Below are 21,936 nucleotides of genomic sequence, written 5' to 3' on the forward strand. Positions count from 1 at the left end.
GCTACAGTAACAGGCATAGCCACTGACTTCAAAGTAAGAATGTCACTCCTTGGACAGCCACTGACTTCAAAGTAAAAATGTCACTTCTTGGACAGTGATAGCCACTGACTTCAAAGTAAGAATGTCACTCTTTGGACAACCACTGACTTCAAAGTAAGAATGTCACTCCTTGGATAGTGATAGCCACTGACTTCAAAGTATGAATGTGACTCTTTGGACAGTGATAGCCACTCACTTCAAAGTAAGAATGTCACTCCTTGGACAGTGATAGCCACTGACTTCAAAGTAAGAATGTCACTCCTTGGACAGTGCCTGACGATGCATGTACATTTATCAAAAAAGTGACAACAGAATTTATCTTTTCTCCATTATAATCACTTTGTTTATAACATGAATGGCCACCAATAGACCACAATGGTCTGTATGGTATATACAGTTCTTCACATTTAAAATTGTCATATCTTCTAATAAGCAATATCATTTTCAGTTTTTAATGGTAAAGGTAAAGAAGAATCTTTTTGTAGCATAACTTGTATATCTTTCCTTTATTTTAATTATCATTGCTGCATTATATTTAAACTTTGTAAAGTTCTATGACAAATGTGTCATAATGTTCCTGTATTCTTGATTGTACATGTATGGTGTAATTAATAGAGCATTAGTTTGTAATCTCTTTTCTAGTTTTATTTTGTATTAGTGCTTCAAAGTGGGTGATGGAAATAGTATGAAAATAAATGGGAAACCAAGATAAATTATTTACCAGTACACAAAGCACCTTTATGAAATATATATATATATGCTAGCGGGTACATCGGGGAAGTCCACTCATGCTGGACACTTAATCCCTTACCCCTGTATCTGTGTCCACCAGACTGAGTGGGTAATCTGAAATCCATGATGTGTGTACTGCATGTGATGTGCCAGCATATAATGTTCTCTGGTACCACTTGGCAGTTCTTTGTTTCATATATACTCCTAAGATACCCAAAAGAGTCGTACAACTTATCATACAGTTTCATTCTGAGGTCATGTTGGACCGAAATGAAAATGAGTCTTCTTCAAATATGTTACCTGATCATTATATCATTGGAGAACTACTACTTGTACTTTCTTGCAAATCCAGCCCTTCCAAATTACAAGTTTTTTAGCCAAAAAGATAAAGGTTTTCAGCACATTTAGGCAGCAGTTAGATAGAGTGATCTCACCTTGATACTGAGATTGGTGCCAAATCCAGTGAATTCTTTGGTTGCTTCTTCCGATCATGCTGAGTAGCACGCTCCCAACAGAGAGGCCTAGCAAAATCCATGCAAGCGGTTTAGAAGTTTCCTACCTTAAAACAAGTTGGAAGAGCTATAAATTTCCTATTCTTTCTATCATCAATGACAAAGTGTCTGACATTTCAGTGTTATCACTTTGCTGTATTTACATACTTGGATGCCCTTGATATATACCTGCACAGGCCATGATGATGTCCCCCATATTGCTATATTAATAAGTACAGGTCTGGTGTATGGTATAGAAAGCTTGTTTAATATTTCTTTATAATTTCTATTACATTCAGATACATGCAGTCACTGTCAGTCACCATCTTAATCCAGACACAATTAACATCGTTGATTTTGAGTTCACTTATAAAGTAAATAGTTCAAGTGTTTTCATAAATGTTTTGTTTTATTGGCTTTGTGTGAAGGAAAGCCCTCACATTTCAGCATGGCTAGATCACATGACTTAAAATCATCTGTAAATATAAACTCGCCAAATCCAACCTAATTTGACCCCAACAATCAAACATGTTAATTTGTTTTGAATAAGAGTAAATAAATGCATCAATAGTATACAGAATAAATATATTCTCCAAAAGAAAGAAATATCTTGATATTCAGGATTTGTTAACATAAACAGAATGAAGCAGAAAGTAACTGTTTGGATTACTGTCTTTATAACATAAACAGAATGAAGCAGAAAGTGACTGTTTGGATTACTGTCTTTATAACATAAAGAGAATGAAGCAGAAAGTGACTGTTTGGATTACTGTCTTTATAACATAAACAGAATGAAGCAGAAAGTGACTGTTTGGATTACTGTCTTTATAACATAAACAGAATGAAGCAGAAAGTTGGAATACTGTCTTTATAACATAAACAGAATGAAGCAGAAAGTGACTGTTTGGATTACTGTCTTTATAACATAAACAGAATGAAGCAGAAAGTGACTGTTTGGATTAATGTCTTTATAATATAAAGAGGATGAAGCAGAAAGTGACTGCTTGGAATACTGTCTTTATAACATAAAGAGGATGAAGCAGAAAGTGACTGTTTGGATTGCTGTCTTTATAACATAAAGAGGAGTGCTTCTGTATGTATTGCTTCATCTTTAATCAAATATCAAACCATTTAAACTCATCAAAGTGATAAGCCGACTCTCCTTCTGGTGCTTTGTTGCCTACAATAACTGCTCAGTCGGCAGGGGTATGGGACAACAACATTATGAAAAGTATAAGTCTGCTTTTTATAGAACAGGCTTTGATGTTGAGAAGATCAGTTTTCAAGACTAAATAATTTCTCTCCAGTTTGTTGGTAAGTGAATACTGACAGCCTCATCTTAGTCTTAGGTCCCCTTCTTGGGCACTAATAGAAATGATTGTGTGGTCAAAATGGAGGCAGAACCTTTGACCATTGGACCAACTTTCACAATCTGCACAATATGAGTCTCCATCTCAAAGATAGGGAAATCTCACTGGACTTGCATTGGGAATACCTCTGCAAGCACAACCACTGGCAGTCATGATTTATATGAACATGAACACATGGGGGTGGGGGTGGGGGGCAAGTCTCCTATCATTTTGGGATACCAGTGGAGTGTGGTCCCCTTAGGATCATTATTAACACATCAACATTCTCAAAATGAAAACTGTTCCAAAAGCTTTTCATTGGTGTCTGAAGAACCTACATGTGAATTGGAGTTCTCATTTGGTCTGACAAGTCTAATGTGGTAACTTGTTTCAAATGGCAAGACAGAACTTGCTCCCCAAGCCATGGTATTTTTGTTTAAGATTTTCTAAAGGGGTGTCTTCAGTGACAAATCTACTTCCAAGTTTGACATACCCTTTGCCGGCTAATGTGTTGTTATTCTCAAGAACCAATTAATACAAACAGAATGGTCTCTTCATCCCTCAGTTTTCATTTGATAGGTACACAATGGGATCGATATGTGATGGACCTGTTGGTCAACAAGGTCAAATGAAAAAAATCCCAACTTTTGTTGCACCAGTCCTACATTCAAAGGCCTGGATAATTGATGTTCTTGCTATAAATTGGAATTATATATGCTTCTCTTCCAACACCTCAGCTTCTGAGATGATGCAGGAAGCAAAAGAATCCAGTGTCTCCTCATCCTGATTACTCAAATGTGAAATCTTGGGTTAAAGACCTTCTCAGTCTAGCAACAGAATTGCCAGGAAATCAAGGTATTCCCTCACCTGCATTAAACAACCATGATGGCAGGTGTTTCATCCCAGCCCAAAGTTCCTGAACCTGCATGTCTGGATTTTATTAAAATACACCCTCAGGAAGAAACATGTCTCTCAGCCAGTGATGAAGAAAGGCCTCAAAGCCAGTCTGTGGATTTATTTGAAGCATAGCTTGAATGGTGCTATTTCAGTAACTTGGATTTTCAGAAAAAATTAATTATTGATTTAACTAATTTTTAGCACTGACATTTTCTTAGACTGGTTCAGTGATATTCTATTCATGATATCGGGTTCAAAAATCAAAGGTCATGACAATGAATTTTGTACTGTACTTGTGAACATGTTAAGACATACATACATACATACATACATACAGACACACATACATACATGCACACACACATACACACACACACACACACACATGCATACATACATACATATTGTTTTGTGACCAATTCTAGTATGTTGGAGTTTTTCAAGAATATCTATGATTGTTTCATTATCCATCAATGAAAAAGAATAAATGAACAGAAGAAATGGACTTCTGTGATTTTGGATGCCTATAAATGCTTTTACAGCAGCAGTGCATCATTTTTTTGAGAGATTCCTGTTTCTTTTTAAGGCTTTTTGATCATTGCATTCTTGCATAATTGAGGATATACAGTATGTGAAAAGTTAATGTACTACGAAGTTTTCCTGTTGCAGTAGTTTTCATTATTTGAAGGCACTGTATTTAGCCAATAAGTCCATGCTTGATGATAATCTCGTCTCTCATTTTTTTAATTTTGTAAATATTTACTAAGTATACTATTGACTGATAGGCACATCCATATCTACTCATTTGACAGAGGTATTATGCTGGTCTCAGGTCTTGTGATGGGTGAGTGCTCAGTATTAAAAACTGTATAATATACCTAAACCATGGAAAGCTCAACTCACTTATTATATAGGTAGCTTTGTATTTCTGCAAGTAAGTGCTTTATTTTTCAGACTGCCTGCAGCTTTTAGTGTCGCCTGAATGTTTTTCTTTCTGGAATGATGAAAGGTACAGTTAAAATAGCTCACCAGTGAATTTATTATTATAATAAAGTTTTTGATAACACTTGCCGTGTACTCGAACTTACTTTTTCTGTGTGATGCAAACTTTGCCCAAGCCGATTTCAGAGATTTTTTCTCCCTGAATTTATGGATCTTTAAATATATTAGACTTAAGAGCACAGAACAAAAGCTGAAGTTTAAAAACAAAGTAATTGACAATTTGTATTACTGTACAAATAATGATGTTAGAATTTTACAAACTTGAATATTGTCTAAATATTGGTCAATCTTCTACATGTAGAAATACCCTCTTCCTAGACCAGGGGTGCACAACTCAAATGTTGACATGGATCAGAATCAACTTTGATTGGAACTAAACATGCTGCACTGTGAAAGTTTTGTATCTAGAATAAAACCATGTGCAAGTTAAAAACATGGGCTGCAGGCAGCACAAATGTTCTTGCTTCCCATAGGCCATATGTTGTGCACCCATCCTGGACAGTAAGCTATTGACAGTTTTCATTAGTTTGTTAACAAATAAAGTACTGTAAATTGTAATATGTCAACAAATAACATCATTCAGTTTTTACCAATTGAGTACTTTTTGAATTTTCTTTGCCATACATGTGTCATACACTGTTAATAATGGAAGTTGGCATATTTCATAGTCACTGTTAATAATGTAAATTGCCATACATGTGTCATAGTCACTACTATATATTTTGCCGTACATGTGTCATAGTCACTACTAGTGTAAATTACCATACATGTATCATAGTGTTAATAATGTAAATTGCCATACATGTATCATGGTGTTAATAATGTAAATTGGCATCTATGTATCATATTCACTGCTAATCATGTAAATTACCATACATATTTCATAGTCACTGCTACTGTAAATTGCCACACATGTATCATAGTCAGTGTTAATAATGTAAATTGCCATACATGTATCATATTTCAGTATTAATAATGTAAATTGCCATACATGTATCATAGTCAGTGTTAATAATGTAAATTGCCCTACATGTATCATGGTGTTAGTAATGTAAATTGCCCTACATGTATTATGGTGTTAATAATGTAAATTGCCCTACATGTATTACGGTGTTAATAATGTCAATTGCCCTACATGTATCATGGTGTTAATAATGTAAATTGCCATACATGTATCATGGTGTTAATAATGTAAATTGCCATACATGTATCATAGTCAGTGTTAATAATGTAAATTGCCCTACATGTATCATAGTCAGTGTTAATAATGTAAATTGCCCTACATGTATCATAGTCAGTGTTAATAATGTAAATTGCCATACATGTATCATAGTCAGTGTTAATAATGTAAATTGCCCTACATGTATCCTACAGTGACTCCTTATATTGTAAATACACTTCTAACAAAATTGAACATGGATTGCCATCACAAACCTCTATGCTTTTTACTGCATATTCCAACCCACCTCCAGACTGTGACCTAGGGGTCATAGTGTAAAATCTGTCACATCTTCCTGCTGTGACTGTGTATAGTCAGAAAATGATTGAAAACATTATTGTAATTGATATTTGTCTACATTAGATCCTAGTGACCTCAGGCATGGGAGTCAGCATTGATATCTTTCTTGCAGATGGTTGTCCCTAGGGCAACATAACTACAAACATTTTAAAATTTCCACCCATTATTCTATGAGAATAATTGATAACCCATGACTTTTTGTCTTGACTTGTTTAGTTTATTCAAACTCTGATTTATGGGACTTTTTCAACCAAATTGTGATCCTTTCAGTCCTCGTTATTTTGATCCCCATGCTTTTGTATCACCACTTTTGTGTTTGTAATATTCAACTACATCAATACAATTCAGAATAGAAACTTCAACTCTAGGATTAGATTGCGCATGAGATGTTGATATGCACAGATTTAGAATTCTGATAAAATCCCTGGAGGTAGGACTGTGCTGGTGTGGGTGGTTTTGTGTATATTTAAAATAACCCCCAAATTATGAGAATATAGATCTGAGAGTTGGTGTATCTAAACAACGAACTAAGTGTCAGTGCATGTCAGATGGCGGGATTAGAATGAGGCCTCAGGGTCATGCCCTGCTGCATTAAGTTTGTGGCCCCTGTGTTAGAGACTACTGAGATCCCCACCTTAGAACCATATATATATATATATATATATATATATATATATATATATATATATATATATATATATATATATATATATATATATATATATATATTAATTAAGCATAAAAAATACACTTATGCATGCATCTGAATTGGCACCAGGATTCATCTCTACCCACACAGCCCCTGGGTAATAATTTGGAGGCTAATGAGATCCCCACCATATAAATGCCTGCTGAGTATAAAAAGACAAATTCAGACACGCAACTAAAATTGGCCCCATTCATACTCTCCCTCCACTCCTGACTTGACCCCTAGGGGCACTGATTTTGGAGGTGGTTGGGACACAAAGGTGGACAGTACTCTAAAAATATTCTATTTTCAGTGTTGCTGAGTTTCTCCATTGGCACATTGATATTTTGGGAACCAAGCCTATTGTATTGAGGCTGCTAGATATAAACAGAAATTTTCATGGCCAGCAGTCAAAACTTAAACAGGTATTTATATATAGCATCCATATTATTCTAGCACTGACATTTTGATATTTTCTTTCTGCCAGGTCCTACCAGAGATACCAACCATTCTGATTTTGACATTCCTGCTTTTATCCTAATATTTTTCCCCTGAACAATCACTTCTGTAAGATTCTGATTTTGACATTCCAGTTTTTTTGTCCTATTACTACTCTATAGTCTTAAACTATGTAATAGAAAAGAGTGAAAACCAACAAGCTTTGTAAAATTCAACAACTAATTTATTTCATTAGAATACAAAGTGTAAAATGTACAATGAACTTATGATATTGTGAATTTTGTGTGTGTATGTGTGTGTGTGTGTGTGATTTGGATTTTTGAAACAAAGCTTTAAAAAAAATTTCAGTCATACTGCTAAGCTGTCCACAGTGTTGCAGTTTTATAGTGATGTCTAGCATTGGGGCATCATGCCGCATACATGTAGCATCATGTCCCACCCAGTCACATTATCCTGACACCAGGCCAACCAGTCCAAACACTAAGCTCTTAATGCTGAGTGTCTAGCAAGGCAGCTGTAGATACCATTTTTGTAAGTCTTTGGTATGACTTGGCCGGGGTTTGAACCTGTGACCTCCCGCATCCAAGTTGGATGCTCTAACCACTAGCCACCAGAACGGTCAATATTGTAAATTAAATTCCAAATAAACATAGAATTTCTAACACAAGTCCTAATAATTATAGTTCTGAATAAACTTAAGTAGTTACTGGTATTCCAAAATAAATCCAATGCTGGAAGTGTTAATATTCTGGTGAGGGCCTGTGTCATAGTGATTTGCCAACAGTCTTTTGTTGAATCACAATAATACAATCCAAAAATAAATTCCTATTTGTATTTCACTATAAATCCATGTCTCTATTTCCGAGAATGTTATATTTTTGAGCACTTTGTATTTCAGAGAAGAATAACCTGAATTAAATAATTTATATAAATAAATTCAAGTCCAAATGAAATACTGGACACAACAATAATACAACTGATTCTGCTCAGATCTTAAAGCAAAATGAATAATTTCTAGATAAACAAGACAGTCCTTTACTTGACCTCAGGTCACAATTAGCATTTTCTATAAATAAAAGAACTAAATGGAAAATTTCATTCTGGAAGGTTCCAAATGTTTACAAGATAAAATCATAGTTATAATAAGAAGTTCTGTTACTAAAATTATATTATTAGATGTAAACAACAGGTAGACCTGGCATTTCATGGGGAATTTCCAATGTTCTGGAGTTAGATTTTGATAAACATGTTCTTTGCAAAACCAAAATCAATGATTCATTTCAGGTAGAAAATGAACTTGATTTTGGACAAGGTCAAGTCCAAAATACAATTATCCATAGCACAGCCAGTGAGATCATTCCAAAGAAGCAAGGAAATGAAGGATGTAGGTGATAAATATAAGATCTGAATGCATTTGAATTTCATTCCAAACAAGCAAGGAAATGAAGGATGTAGGTGATAAATATAAGATCTGAATACATTTGAATTTCATTCCAAACAAGCAAGGAAATGAAGGATGTAGGTAATAAATATAAGATCTGAATGCATTTGAATTTCATTCCAAACAAGCAAGGAAATGAAGGATGTAGGTGAAATATAAGATATGAATGCATTTGAATTTCATTCCAAACAAGCAAGGAAATGAAGGATGTAGGTGATAAATGTAAGATCTGAGACTTTAGACAAAATGTAATGAGCAGATAGATCAATTACAAATAAAATGCAAATAAAATGCAGACTTGGTTGAGTTCATTGTCTGTATATATCACAAAAGCAACTGAATATTACAAAAATCACAATTGAAAATTGCACAAAAGCAATTGAATATTACACAAGATCAATTGAATATTGCACCAAGCAATTAAATATTATAGAAAAGCAATTGTATAATATATAAAAGTAATTAAATATTGCACAGAATCCATTGAAAATTATACAAAATTAATAAAAATTACAGACAATCAATTGAATATTGCACAAAAAGGAATTAAATATTAAACAAAATCAATTGAATATTGCACCAGGCAATTAAATATTATACAAAACAATTGGATATTGCATAAAAGCAATTTCATATTACACAAAATCAATTGAATATTGCATAAAAGTAATTGAATATTGCACAAAATCAATTGAAATTGCATAAAAGTAATTTCATATTACACAAAATCAATTGAATATTGCATAAAAGTAATTATATATTGCACAAAATCAATTGAATATTTCATAAAAGTAATTAAATATTTTACAAAATCAGTTGAATATTACAAAAAATCAGTTGAATATTGCACAAAAAGAAGTTAAATATTAAACAAAATCAATTGAATATTGCACAAGATCAGTTGAATATTACACAAACTCAATTAAATAGTACACAAAATTAATTGAATATTGCACAATAGCAATTAAATATGAAACAAAATCAAATGACTTGAATATTGCACAAAAACAGTTAAATATTACACAAAAGCAATTGAATATTGCACAAAAGCAATTGAACATTGCACAAAAGCAATTGAATATTACACAAAAGCAATTGAACATTGCACAAAAGCAGTTGAATTTTAAAATCAACTAAATATTACACAAGAGCAATTGAATGTTACACAAGAGCAACTGAATGTTGCACAAAAGGAATTGAATATTAAAAGCAATTAAATATTGCACAAAAGCAATTGAATATTAAACAAAAGTGTATATGTTAAGTGCTCCATTTACCTGAGAATGTTCAAAAAGGATAATGAAATGAATGATGACCTGTAAGAATGATACTTTGTTTAAAATGTGCACAACAGAAATTCAGAAAGATGGCTTATAAGAAATTAAACCTTGATGAAAATGTGTTTTTCGTAAATTGACAAGCATCAATATTGGCTGAATAACGTCTTCACAGTCCTTTGTAGAGGGACATAGCATGGCACACAGTAGGAAAGAAGACTAGCATAATTACTTTGAATACTAGCATAATTACTTTGAATACTAGCATAATTACTTTGAATAGCAAGGTTAAATGTTTCATTCTAATTGTGGGATGCAGATTTGAAGTATTTATATTTTATTTTCATATTCAGAGTTGTTAATGCTCACATTCCAATTTGAGATTGTTTGTATTTCTATACTAGTTTTCTGCTTTTTAAATGTAATATATTGAGTATAATTTCCTTTAAATATCTTCCATCTCCAGCCATTAAATGTTAAAGTCAACTGTATGCAGTATCAAAGAGATACCGTGAAGTTTGATCGACAGATTTGTCAGGACTGTCTGCCTTTCTTTTGTCCATTTTACACACACACACACGCATGCATGCACACACACACACACACACACACATATACACACACACATTTATTTTGTTTTCTTTCTGGCAATGATGGTAATGTCATTGTTTTGATTAGTGTTTATTAAAGTTTTGTGCCAGCATTTCTGCCAGTTACATTTAGTGTAAACATATCAAGGCATGGTTCTGGAGATAAGACTGCTTTCCAAAGAATCATTTTATTGCAAAGAGACATTTAATTAATAATCTTGAAGCACAGGTTTCAGAAAACAAGTCTGGATAAATATAGTTTCATCTTTTTCAAAATATATGTAAGATGTTAGTGTGTGTTCAAAATAATCATCAAGTCTGAACTTTTCTCTTGCTCAGCATAAAAAAGAATAAATTGTCATAGGCTTATCGATTACTTACTTCAATTTATAGTTAATCCTGAAGGTGTTTGACTCACTATCAGTACAGCTGAGGGATGAACTAATTGCTTCAGAGTACACAAAGCATGATCAGGTACCATGGTTACAGGGGGAGACAACCCTGCAGGACATCATCAGCATTTTCAATAGAATCACTAGTAGAATGGACACAAAGGTAAGTGTGAATGCCAGTGAATAATTCAGAATCAAAGAAGATGAATTGCCCTATTCCCCACAGTTGAAATGTCAGTTAGTGGTTACATTTATCAAACTTTACTCTTCCATTATTAAGATCAGATCATTAAAAATATTTTGTAAGTTTAATTGCCCGTGGACAAATTAATTTCAGATTTTTATTTGCCTATTCAAAAATTTCCACCATACCTGACCCTTCATCTTTAATAACTGATTATGGATTATTATTTGTTGGGTCATTAAATTTGTGGTTTCCATAAAATTCTTGAAAATTTTGACCTCCTAGAAAATAGTGAATTCACAGTAATTGTGAATATATGTCAGTTTTTTGACTGTATGATAAAATGATAATATGAAGGTAAGTGGAATGGAAAGTGGATGAATATATTTTCAGTTGAAGAATTCAGATACTAAATCAAACAATTTCTTACAATCCTTAATTATCCTACTATAGGAATAATTAAGGATTTTACTGGATTCCAAAGGCTTGTTTGGAAGTATAATTTAGCTCATGTAATCAAAAGACTTGGGATATGTTCTACAACTTGAACGTAAAGAGTACTATTTCAGATGAGATCATCTTTTACAATGTAAAAGTTGGTACCATATAGTGTTGTGGTACCTAGAAAATACAATCCTACCACACTTGTAGTATTTATGGAATACCTTCAGATGATGCAATAGTCACAGGATTGGTCAGTATAAATAAATCAGCAAGCTACACCATAAACACATCAGCTCTAAAACTCATGTGTCGAAAAATGATCTAGAATTGAAAAATCATTGGTATCACATCAGAGGTTCTGTCACACTGGTATATGCCTGTTTTCACTGATAAAATTTGCCTCTGTACTGGGAAAAGATAAGGCTGTTGGTATTCATATACCAACAAATTGTAAAACATGTTTTAAGTCTTGAAACCTAACTGTCTCAACATCAAAGTCTGTAAGAATCCAACTTATTCTTGTCATACACTTATAATCCCTACTGACTGCTTAGTGATCCCTGGCAACAATACAGCACTAGAAGATGAGTCAGCTTATTGCTTTGATGGATTGAAAGGTTTCAATATTTGATTTAAGATGAAACTGTATAAATTAAAGTTCTCCTCTTTCTGTTTCTTAGATGATAATCCACATGGTCACTTTTTTTCTTGATTTAGATTGCATTGAAGAATCTTGAATACATGTATTGAGATAGTTATTTGTTATGTAGTTTATTTTTTATGTATATACCATTGATGATTTTATTTCCTCTTGTTCAAAATAAATTAATAACCATGTGATTGTTTACTCGGGGATCAACTTGGTTTTTGCCAGTTTCTATTTCTGTTGTGTATGACTATAAACGTGTGATCTAGCCATACTTGAGTTAGAGGCTTTCACTCACACCAGGCCACTAAAACTAAACTTTCTATGTGGTGCATGGAAACACTTTTACTATTTACTTTATAAATGAACTCTAAACCAACGTTGTTAATTGTGTGTGGATTAAGTTGGTGACCGACCGTGATAATATTGGAATGGGATTACAGTCTTGTTTTGTTCCACACAGTATCGTAATTTTGTCCTATCTGTAACTCTGTAAATGTTTAGATCAACGTCATTAAGTATAGCTAAAATTACCTAACTCATTTTAAATACTTAATGTAAAACAAATTAGATAACTATAGTTATATATGGTAACCTGATAATTTACTGAGTTACAGATATGATAAAATATTCATGATGCTGTGTACAACAAATTATAGTGTCAGAATGTTGACTTGTGATGCATTTCATTATGAACTCAGCTCCCATAAAGGTGAAAAATTCATTCATTTCATTTTTATACTCTTAAGTATGGTTTACAAGATAATTATCTCCACTCTGTGCAAGCGATAAACCATGCATTGATGTGCCTGGTTTATTGGTATTTGTACAATTTGCTCTCATACCAACTTTTTCCATCCTTGCCTGTAACGTTGCACATACACTGTCAACTCACATATATTTTATGATTTCAGATATTTTCATCCCTTGCTATATTGGCCCTAAATTTACCCAAACCATTTTTGTTTTTGTTGTAAATCTCAAAATATTGTATGTGACTTGAAACTGGATGGACAACTGTCAAAATCTGTTTGATTATTAATGTGTGTACTTTTTTTTTGTTTCCATGAATTTTTTTTGAGTATTGTTGTTCTTTGATATGAATTCTTGTTATTCTTTCATTTATCAGGTTTTATTATATTTTACTATTTTTTTATTTGTTATAAAGTCATATAATTTTCAATAAAAATATGACAGTTCAATGCAGAGTTCAGATATTGTGTTATTTACATTTACATTAAACAGGTTTCATATGAAATGTGATAAGGATTTTCTTTTTAAAGTGTCCTTAACTTGAATAGTTCTTGCCATTGTTGACCTTTACTTTTGCAGGTTTTTGATGAAGTTTTACGATTAGCTCTGCAAGACCCAAAGAAGGTTTTGATGATTGTTATTGAAATGAGTGTAAAGAACACAGAGCAGGCCATGAACATGTCCTCAGTAGGTGTCGTTTATTATTGTTGAATTCATTGACAGACTCAGTTATCAAATCTGAGGACACCTAGCCAACCTATATTGAATGTAGTATGGTAAACGCTATAATCATTGATCTTGTAAACACTATAATCATCGCAAAGTTGTAAACACTATAATCATCATAAAGTTGTAAACACTATAATCATCATAAAGTTGTAAACACTATGATCATCCTAAAGTTGTAAACACTATAATCATCGTAAAGTTGTAAACACTATAATCATCATAAAGTTGTAAACACTATAATCATCATAAAGTTGTAAACACTATGATCATCATAAAGTTGTAAACACTATAATCATCATAAAGTTGTGAACACTATAATCAACCTAAAGTTGTAAACACTATAATCAGCCTAAAGTTGTAAACACTATAATCATCATAAAGTTGTAAACACTATGATCAGCCTAAAGTTGTAAACACTATAATCATCATAAAGTTGTAAACACTATGATCATCATAAAGTTGTAAACACTATAATCATCATAAAGTTGTGAACACTATAATCAACCTAAAGTTGTAAACACTATAATCAACCTAAAGTTGTAAACACTATAATCATCATAAAGTTGTAAACACTATGATCATCATAAAGTTGTAAACACTATGATCATCATAAAGTTGTAAACACTATAATCATCATAAAGTTGTAAACACTATAATCAACCTAAAGTTGTAAACACTATAATCAACCTAAAGTTGTAAACACTATAATCGACCTAAAGTTGTAAACACTATAATCATCATAAAGTTGTAAACACTATAATCATCATAAAGTTGTAAAGACTATGATCATCATAAGGTTGTAAACACTATAATCAACCTAAAGTTGTAAACACTATAATCATCATAAAGTTGTAAACACTATAATCATCATAAAGTTGTAAACACTATGATCAGCCTAAAGTTGTAAACACTATAATCATTATAAAGTTGTAAACACTATGATCATCATAAAGTTGTAAACACTATAATCATCATAAAGTTGTGAACACTATGATCAACCTAAAGTTGTAAACACTATAATCAACCTAAAGTTGTAAACACTATAATCATCATAAAGTTGTAAACACTATGATCATCATAAAGTTGTAAACACTATGATCATCATAAAGTTGTAAACACTATAATCATCATAAAGTTGTAAACACTATAATCAACCTAAAGTTGTAAACACTATAATCAACCTAAAGTTGTAAACACTATAATCAACCTAAAGTTGTAAACACTATAATCAACCTAAAGTTGTAAACACTATAATCATCATAAAGTTGTAAACACTATAATCATCATAAAGTTGTAAAGACTATGATCATCATAAGGTTGTAAACACTATAATCAACCTAAAGTTGTAAACACTATAATCAACCTAAAGTTGTAAACACTATGATCATCATAAAGTTGTAAAGACTATGATCATCATAAGGTTGTAAACACTATGATCATCATAAGGTTGTAAACACTATGATCATCATAAAGTTGTAAACACTATAATCATCATAAAGTTGTAAACACTATGATCATCGTAAAGTTGTAAACACTATGATCATCGTAAGGTTGTAAACACTATAATCAAACTAAAGTTGTAAAGACTATGATCATCATAAGGTTGTAAACACTATAATCAACCTAAAGTTGTAAACACTATAATCATCATAAAGTTGTAAAGACTATGATCATCATAAGGTTGTAAACACTATAATCAACCTAAAGTTGTAAACAGTATAATCATCATAAAGTTGTAAAGACTATGATCATCATAAGGTTGTAAACACTATGATCATCATAAAGTTGTAAACACTATAATCATCATAAAGTTGTAAAGACTATGATCATCATAAAGTTGTAAACACTATAATCATCATAAAGTTGTAAAGACTATGATCATCATAAGGTTGTAAACACTATAATCAACCTAAAGTTGTAAACAGTATAATCATCATAAAGTTGTAAAGACTATGATCATCATAAGGTTGTAAACACTATAATCAACCTAAAGTTGTAAACACTATGATCATCATAAAGTTGTAAACACTATGATCATCGTAAAGTTGTAAACACTATGATCATCGTAAGGTTGTAAACACTATAATCAAACTAAAGTTGTAAACACTATAATCATTGTAGTATTGTAAACATAATTTTATAATATCATAAACATTATAATTGTTTTATTAATGTAAACACTATAATCATTGTGGTATTCCTTTTCAGTTACTACTAATTTTTAATTTTGCTTTCAACTTTTGAAAGTCACAAAGCAAAAGGTTTGCAAAATTGATCTATTTTTTTTTTCTCTTTTGTTTTTGTTCTTAAGCTTTCTTCATTACAAAATCAACAGTGAAGACTCTCATGGTTTATTAATATAATTAAGAATGAATAACTGCATGATTTACCGATATAATTAAGTATGAATAACTGCATGATTTACTGATATAATTAAGTATGAATAACTGCATGATTTACCGATATAATTAATATGAATAACTGCATGATTTACCGATATAATTAAGTATGAATAACTGCATGATTTACTGATACATGTATAATTAAGCATGAATAACTGTATGATTTACTGATATAATTAAGTGTGAATAACTGCATGATTTACTGATATATTTAAGTATGAATAACTGCATGATTTACTGATATAATTAAACCTGAATAACTGCTTGATTTACAGATATAATTAAGCATGAATAACTACATGATTTACTGATATATTTAAGTATGAATAACTGCATGATTTACTGATATAATTAAGTACGAATAACTGCAAGATTTACTGATATAATTAAACATGAATAACTGCATGATTTACCAATATATTTAAGTATGAATAACTGCATGATTTACTGATATAATTAAACATGAATAACTGCTTGATTTACTGATATAATTAAGTATGAATAACTGTATGATTTACTGATATAATTAAGTATGAATAACTGCATGATTTACTGATATAATTAAGCATGAATAACAGCATGTTTGCCATCATACTTGTATAAACAAAACTTATAAGTGAAAAGAAATGTACACACTTTAATATACCGTTAAAGGAACAGAATAAGTAAAAATGAATGTTTCTAATACATATTTATACATATTGCAATGAATAAAGGATGTATTGCAGTATATCACAATCCTTTTTTCCTTCTGGGCATTACACATCACTAGGAACTAAGAACAAGCTAATTTAAAATCAGAAGAAACTGACTTTATTAAACTTACATTTACATCCAATTTATTTATAGCTGTTGCTGCAGTTACCCAGTTTGTGTCTGACCAGGCATCCCTGTCACCACCCAGACATGTCCTTGCTGACCTTCATCTTGGAGAATTTCCTGGTGAAGACATTTCTATCGAAATCAGAGGATCAGAGGTTCCTTTTGTTCCTGCAGTCTTTACTACAGTCAGAGGTACCAAATATAATACAGAAAACAGTTTCTGCATATAGCATATAAAAACTGAGGTACTGAATATAACATAGAAAACAGGAAAATGCATTAGCGTGTCTTCCTTTTCGTACAAATTTGGGGATATGTTTTATTATCAGATCTGATATATATTTGTGTGATATTCATACACGCCAGTTTTAAAGTGTTGCCAGATTAGGACAGTTTAAACATAATGATACAGGTGATTCTGTACTGAAACAGTTTGGACAATTTTGTTAATATGTTGCAGATTCATGACAATTTAAGCAGTTTGTATGGTGGTACACATATTCCTATACTGACACACCTTGGACAAATTTTTAATATTCTGCAAATTTATGTTAATATAAGCACTGATATGATTATATTAGTGTTCATATGTTGACACACTTTGGTAAGTGTTCTTAATGTGTTGTTGATTTGTGACAATATAAGTATTGTTGTGGTTATACAGGTACTCCAATTTTGACACAATGTGGACAGTTTTATATTATATGTTGTTGATTTGTGACAAAACAAACACCACTTTGATTATGCAGGTGTTCATATTCTGACACTTTGTACAATGTTGTTAATATGTAGTATAGGGAGAGTCTTGATGTACCATCACATCAATGAGTCCAAATTTATGTCATGGATATTCCTTTGATTTTTAGCCAATCAGAAAACAAATTGCATCCTCAGAGGTTTTGGTGTAACAAAATTGTAAAGGACTTGTCCGTGACCAGAACTTTAATTCAGGATTATATCAGGCAATGGTCACCATTTTTCAGAGTGTTAGTAGTTTCTTAGTGCTGGAAGAGACCTTGTTAAAAGAGGAATAAGCAACTTTCTATAGTGCAGTCCTTCTTCACGAGCCATCAGTGGGATGGAAATATTTTTGCTTCTTATGGAAATCAGCTTTTTAAAGTTTAATGTGCTGTTTAATGTTGTGTGGATTTTATCCTTTTCTGTCATGATATAAAAAGTATCCACATAGAAGCAATTATGAATTTGTACATTTTAACACATTTTTGGTTTACATGCATAGTATAATTAGATACAACACACCTGCTATAGTGTGCAGACACTATACATTGTTTTCCATTTCCATTGTTTGAAAACCATCATATGACAATTCTTGACATTCTGTGACAGGTTGTAGCTATTAGTATTCATTAGCAAACTTTAAGATAAGGTAGTGCCATTAAAGTATAAGAACTAAAGCCAACGTCCTAAATTATGCATTTGTAAAGTTCAGAATTACCACCAAAAGCTGATTTCTGAAATATTAAAAGTTGTATCAATAACAAGACGTGGAGCTTTGGCTACAATAGAGAACCAACATTCTGCAATTACCACTATTTACAAGTCAGTATTGACTGTGTTGTTGGCTAGATTTAAGGTTTGCTTTAAGGTAGGAAAAGAATGTAATTTTCTTTGCAAGTGATAGGCACTTGAACCCCTAATTAGTACAGTAATAAATCATTTTTTTTGTTTTACAGTTGTGATTAGTGCAGATTTGATGTATTTGTCTAAGTTCAAATACATTTTTCAGTCTTACACAGAGTTAGTGAAAATGACACCTAATTATCAAAATTGCTTGAAGTGAAAACATAAACATTTATGATAACATCCATTGATAGTACCCTTGCTAATCAAAAGCTTTGATTTAATGGAGCTGGCTCAAAAGTGGCATGTGCTTTAATTATAATGCCAGCAATTCCATTTAGACTTGTTATTACTGCCAAAGAAAAGGCTCCAGGTCACTGGCATGTTGACCAAGGGAAGTAATCCAGAAATTGTTATGGATTAATGTATTGTCTGCAATTTTATGTGGTCTTTTATTTTTCTAATACCATTAAGGTAAGAAAATTGCATATATATTTTTTCTTCTAACTTTTGGTACAGAGAACTTCTTTCTTATCACAATTTTGCCGATGTTAGTTAGTGAAGAAAATTTTAATTATTCATGAATCTGTAATTATTTGTACACCTTAAAAACTTAATGAAATGCATGCAAAAAATAACTTTAGGAAAAGTAAAATATTTTTGAAAAATAACATTTGGGAGAGACAAGTGCTGACTGTATAATGGAGGTTGTTGTTTGAGGGAGGCAGCCATTATGGGAGTTGGTATTGTATTTTGACAGACTGTTTGAATGTTCTCAAAAGAAGATTCAGGTAATGAGAATACTGCATCTTATCAATTTTATTTTATGGACAAATTAGCAAATTCTTAAAATATTTAAGGCACTAAAATGAACATGAAGACTTCATTAAAGTTATATTAAACGTGTACATGCTTTTTGTGTGTGTGGTAGATATGAGTGTATATGTATTTGTTATCGTGTACCCTAGCAAAACAAGAACAAGTCCAAAAGCTTTTCTGTTACTGGTAGTATTTATGGTATATTTAATGTGACCAATGTTGTGAAACATGAAGACATTTCAGGCAACAAAACTTTTTATCAGTTCATTTATTTTTAAGTGGATTAGTCAAGCTCAGCCTGACAGTGCTACCAGCCAGTCCGGAACCACTTTCCAAATCGAATTTCTCAGCCATTGTGTCTTACCTCACATAAATTCAGCCTCACTGTATGGTCTTGAACAACCAGTCACCTGCAGTCTTGCATTGAGATTACTCAGGATTACCTTGGAATCCTATAGTGCAAGAAAGCTCACACCTGACTGGATGAGTATTCAGCCAATAGCAATGGTGGCTTGCATTTGTGAGGTGTTACATGAGTGCCTGGTGGTGTGGAGAGGTGCAGTGGAGAGCCTGCCAGTTAGTGCTGTAGCACTCAAGGGGCTGGCTGTGTCCTGCCTTCATGTACTGATTCAGCTTATTGTTGACAGCGGCTATCCATTGATAGGTCAGTATAAAATTGTTCTCAGCTTTGAAAAATCATGCAATTATTGCATTCTGCATAACACATGACATGTTTTAAATAGTTATTGATAGTTCTGAAATTTGCTGTCCGTGCTCATATGCTTAAGAAAATGTTATGAAATTTTGAAGACATTGCTTCTGAGAAGGGATGCACTGCAAAATTCCATTTGAACCCTATATATGTCAGTGATATGCTTTTGTTAGGATACATAAATTTAGAATTTATCAAAATAATTTCATCATCTTCAAAACTGGACATCTCTGCCAAATGTATAGGAGAGTGCTGATACTGATGTGCTAATTATAGTATGTATTATGTAAAATTGATATCGGTAACTATGCATGGTTTGTATCATGTACAATACAGTTGATATGGTAACTATGTATAGTATGTATTACCTACAATTTATATGGTAAATACAGTATGTATAATGTACAGTTTATGTTGTAACTATGTATAGCATGTGTTACATACACAGGCCTGCCAACCCTCATGATTTTGTTGTGAATTTCACAACTCGAGATAGCAATTTATGGATTCACAAATTCTCAATTGGCTTAAATCATGAATAAAATTAATTTTATTCCATTAAGTGCAAGTCAGAATAGCAGCAGTGGTCACTCATACCCGGGGTCCCGAGTGGCCAAGTGGTCTAAAGCGCTGTCCGTTACGGATCACTGCCATCTCACCTCTGTCTGCGTAGGTTCGAGTCTCGGATTCGGCCAATGTGGGTATGTGAGAAAGCTTGCCAGTAGCTTCTCGAGGGTTGGTGGTTCTTTCCGGGGATTTCCCAGGTTCTTCCTCCACTATTAATACTGGCCGCCATGTATAGCCTATCGTGTGCTGAAAAATGGCGTTAAACCCTACAACAACAACAACAACACTTAAACCCATAATGGTCCTGTATTGCTAGTTGGGATGTTAATAAAACTATATTCAAGTGTTATAGTTTGTCCTGTAGCAAGCATTGTAAAGTATATAATCTATATTTAGAACAGAAGTTTTACAAATTCTCATGAAGAAAACCAGGGCCCAGCTGATTTTTTTAATTAAATGGCACATGTACATACTTGTAGCAACTGTACTTTTTTAAAACAAGCACCAAATGAAGACAGCTTTTTCGAATGTAGGCATTTTTCAGATATTGAAAGATTAGCATGTATCATAATTTGCTTGAGTTCATATTTTTGCAAGCTACCAATGCTGAAGCATTGTTGGTGAGTTTTGTTGAACATAACTTGCCTTTCTCAGTTGGAGATCAGCAATAGTGACAGCGAAAGAGTATTTCCTATTCTAAGGAAAAATAAGACAATCTTTAGTGCCTCCGTAGGTGCTTAAAATTTGCAACAATTATAGTCACCAAGTTTATACAGCAGGCAAGAAGCCTGAACTGTTTTAAATGAATTTACTATAGCCCAATTGAGGAAGTTCAGGTCCACCACAGCATCATATCATGTGTTTGTGTATATCAGTAAATTTGGCTTCAAATAAATTTTTACTTGTAATTAGTGTAAATAATATGTTTTATTTATATTTCGGGATTTTCATCTAATGCAGTACTAACCATCAAAGTGGATGGAGCTTGTGTCATGGTATAATTTTTCACTAATTGTGTTCAAAATTCACTAATTTCTATCCCTCTTTTCACAAATTGCGAGTCTGGAGGGTTGGCAGCTCTGCATACAGTTGATATGGTAACTTTTATAGTATGTTCTATGCACAGTTGATATAGTAACTGTTGTATGTATTATATAATGTTGATATGGTAACTATTTATAGTATATTTTAAATACAGCTGATATGATAACCATGCATAGTATTTATTATGTTCAGTTCATATGGCAACTATAATTATTAAATAGTTGGTACATTTTATATATAATGTGTGCAGTTTAATAATTTTTATATGAGAACATGTTAACTTATCACTTTATGTGATTCTGATTGGTCCAAGTAAGCCAATGAAATTATTGCACAGTATTCTCTTTGCTGAGTGGA

General features: G+C 32.2%; 1 protein-coding gene across 2 annotated transcripts in view; it reads left to right on the forward strand.

Moving 5' to 3' along the window:
- The window catches only part of LOC149778455 (gem-associated protein 4-like), an 81,670-nt gene that overhangs the window by 22,106 nt on the left and 37,628 nt on the right, over positions 1-21,936 (forward strand). For both annotated transcript variants that reach the window (XM_089939293.1, XM_089939294.1), the window contains exons 5-10: positions 4,463-4,517; positions 7,031-7,142; positions 10,878-11,039; positions 13,483-13,590; positions 16,884-17,048; positions 19,536-19,920. In XM_089939293.1, the coding sequence (XP_089795419.1) occupies positions 4,463-4,517; positions 7,031-7,142; positions 10,878-11,039; positions 13,483-13,590; positions 16,884-17,048; positions 19,536-19,920 (987 nt within the window). The remainder of the gene's footprint in view (positions 1-4,462; positions 4,518-7,030; positions 7,143-10,877; positions 11,040-13,482; positions 13,591-16,883; positions 17,049-19,535; positions 19,921-21,936) is intronic.

The sequence above is a fragment of the Sinohyriopsis cumingii genome, chromosome 17 (genome assembly GCF_028554795.1).
Source record: "Sinohyriopsis cumingii isolate HCF-2022 chromosome 17, ASM2855479v2, whole genome shotgun sequence".
NCBI lineage: Eukaryota > Metazoa > Mollusca > Bivalvia > Unionida > Unionidae > Sinohyriopsis > Sinohyriopsis cumingii.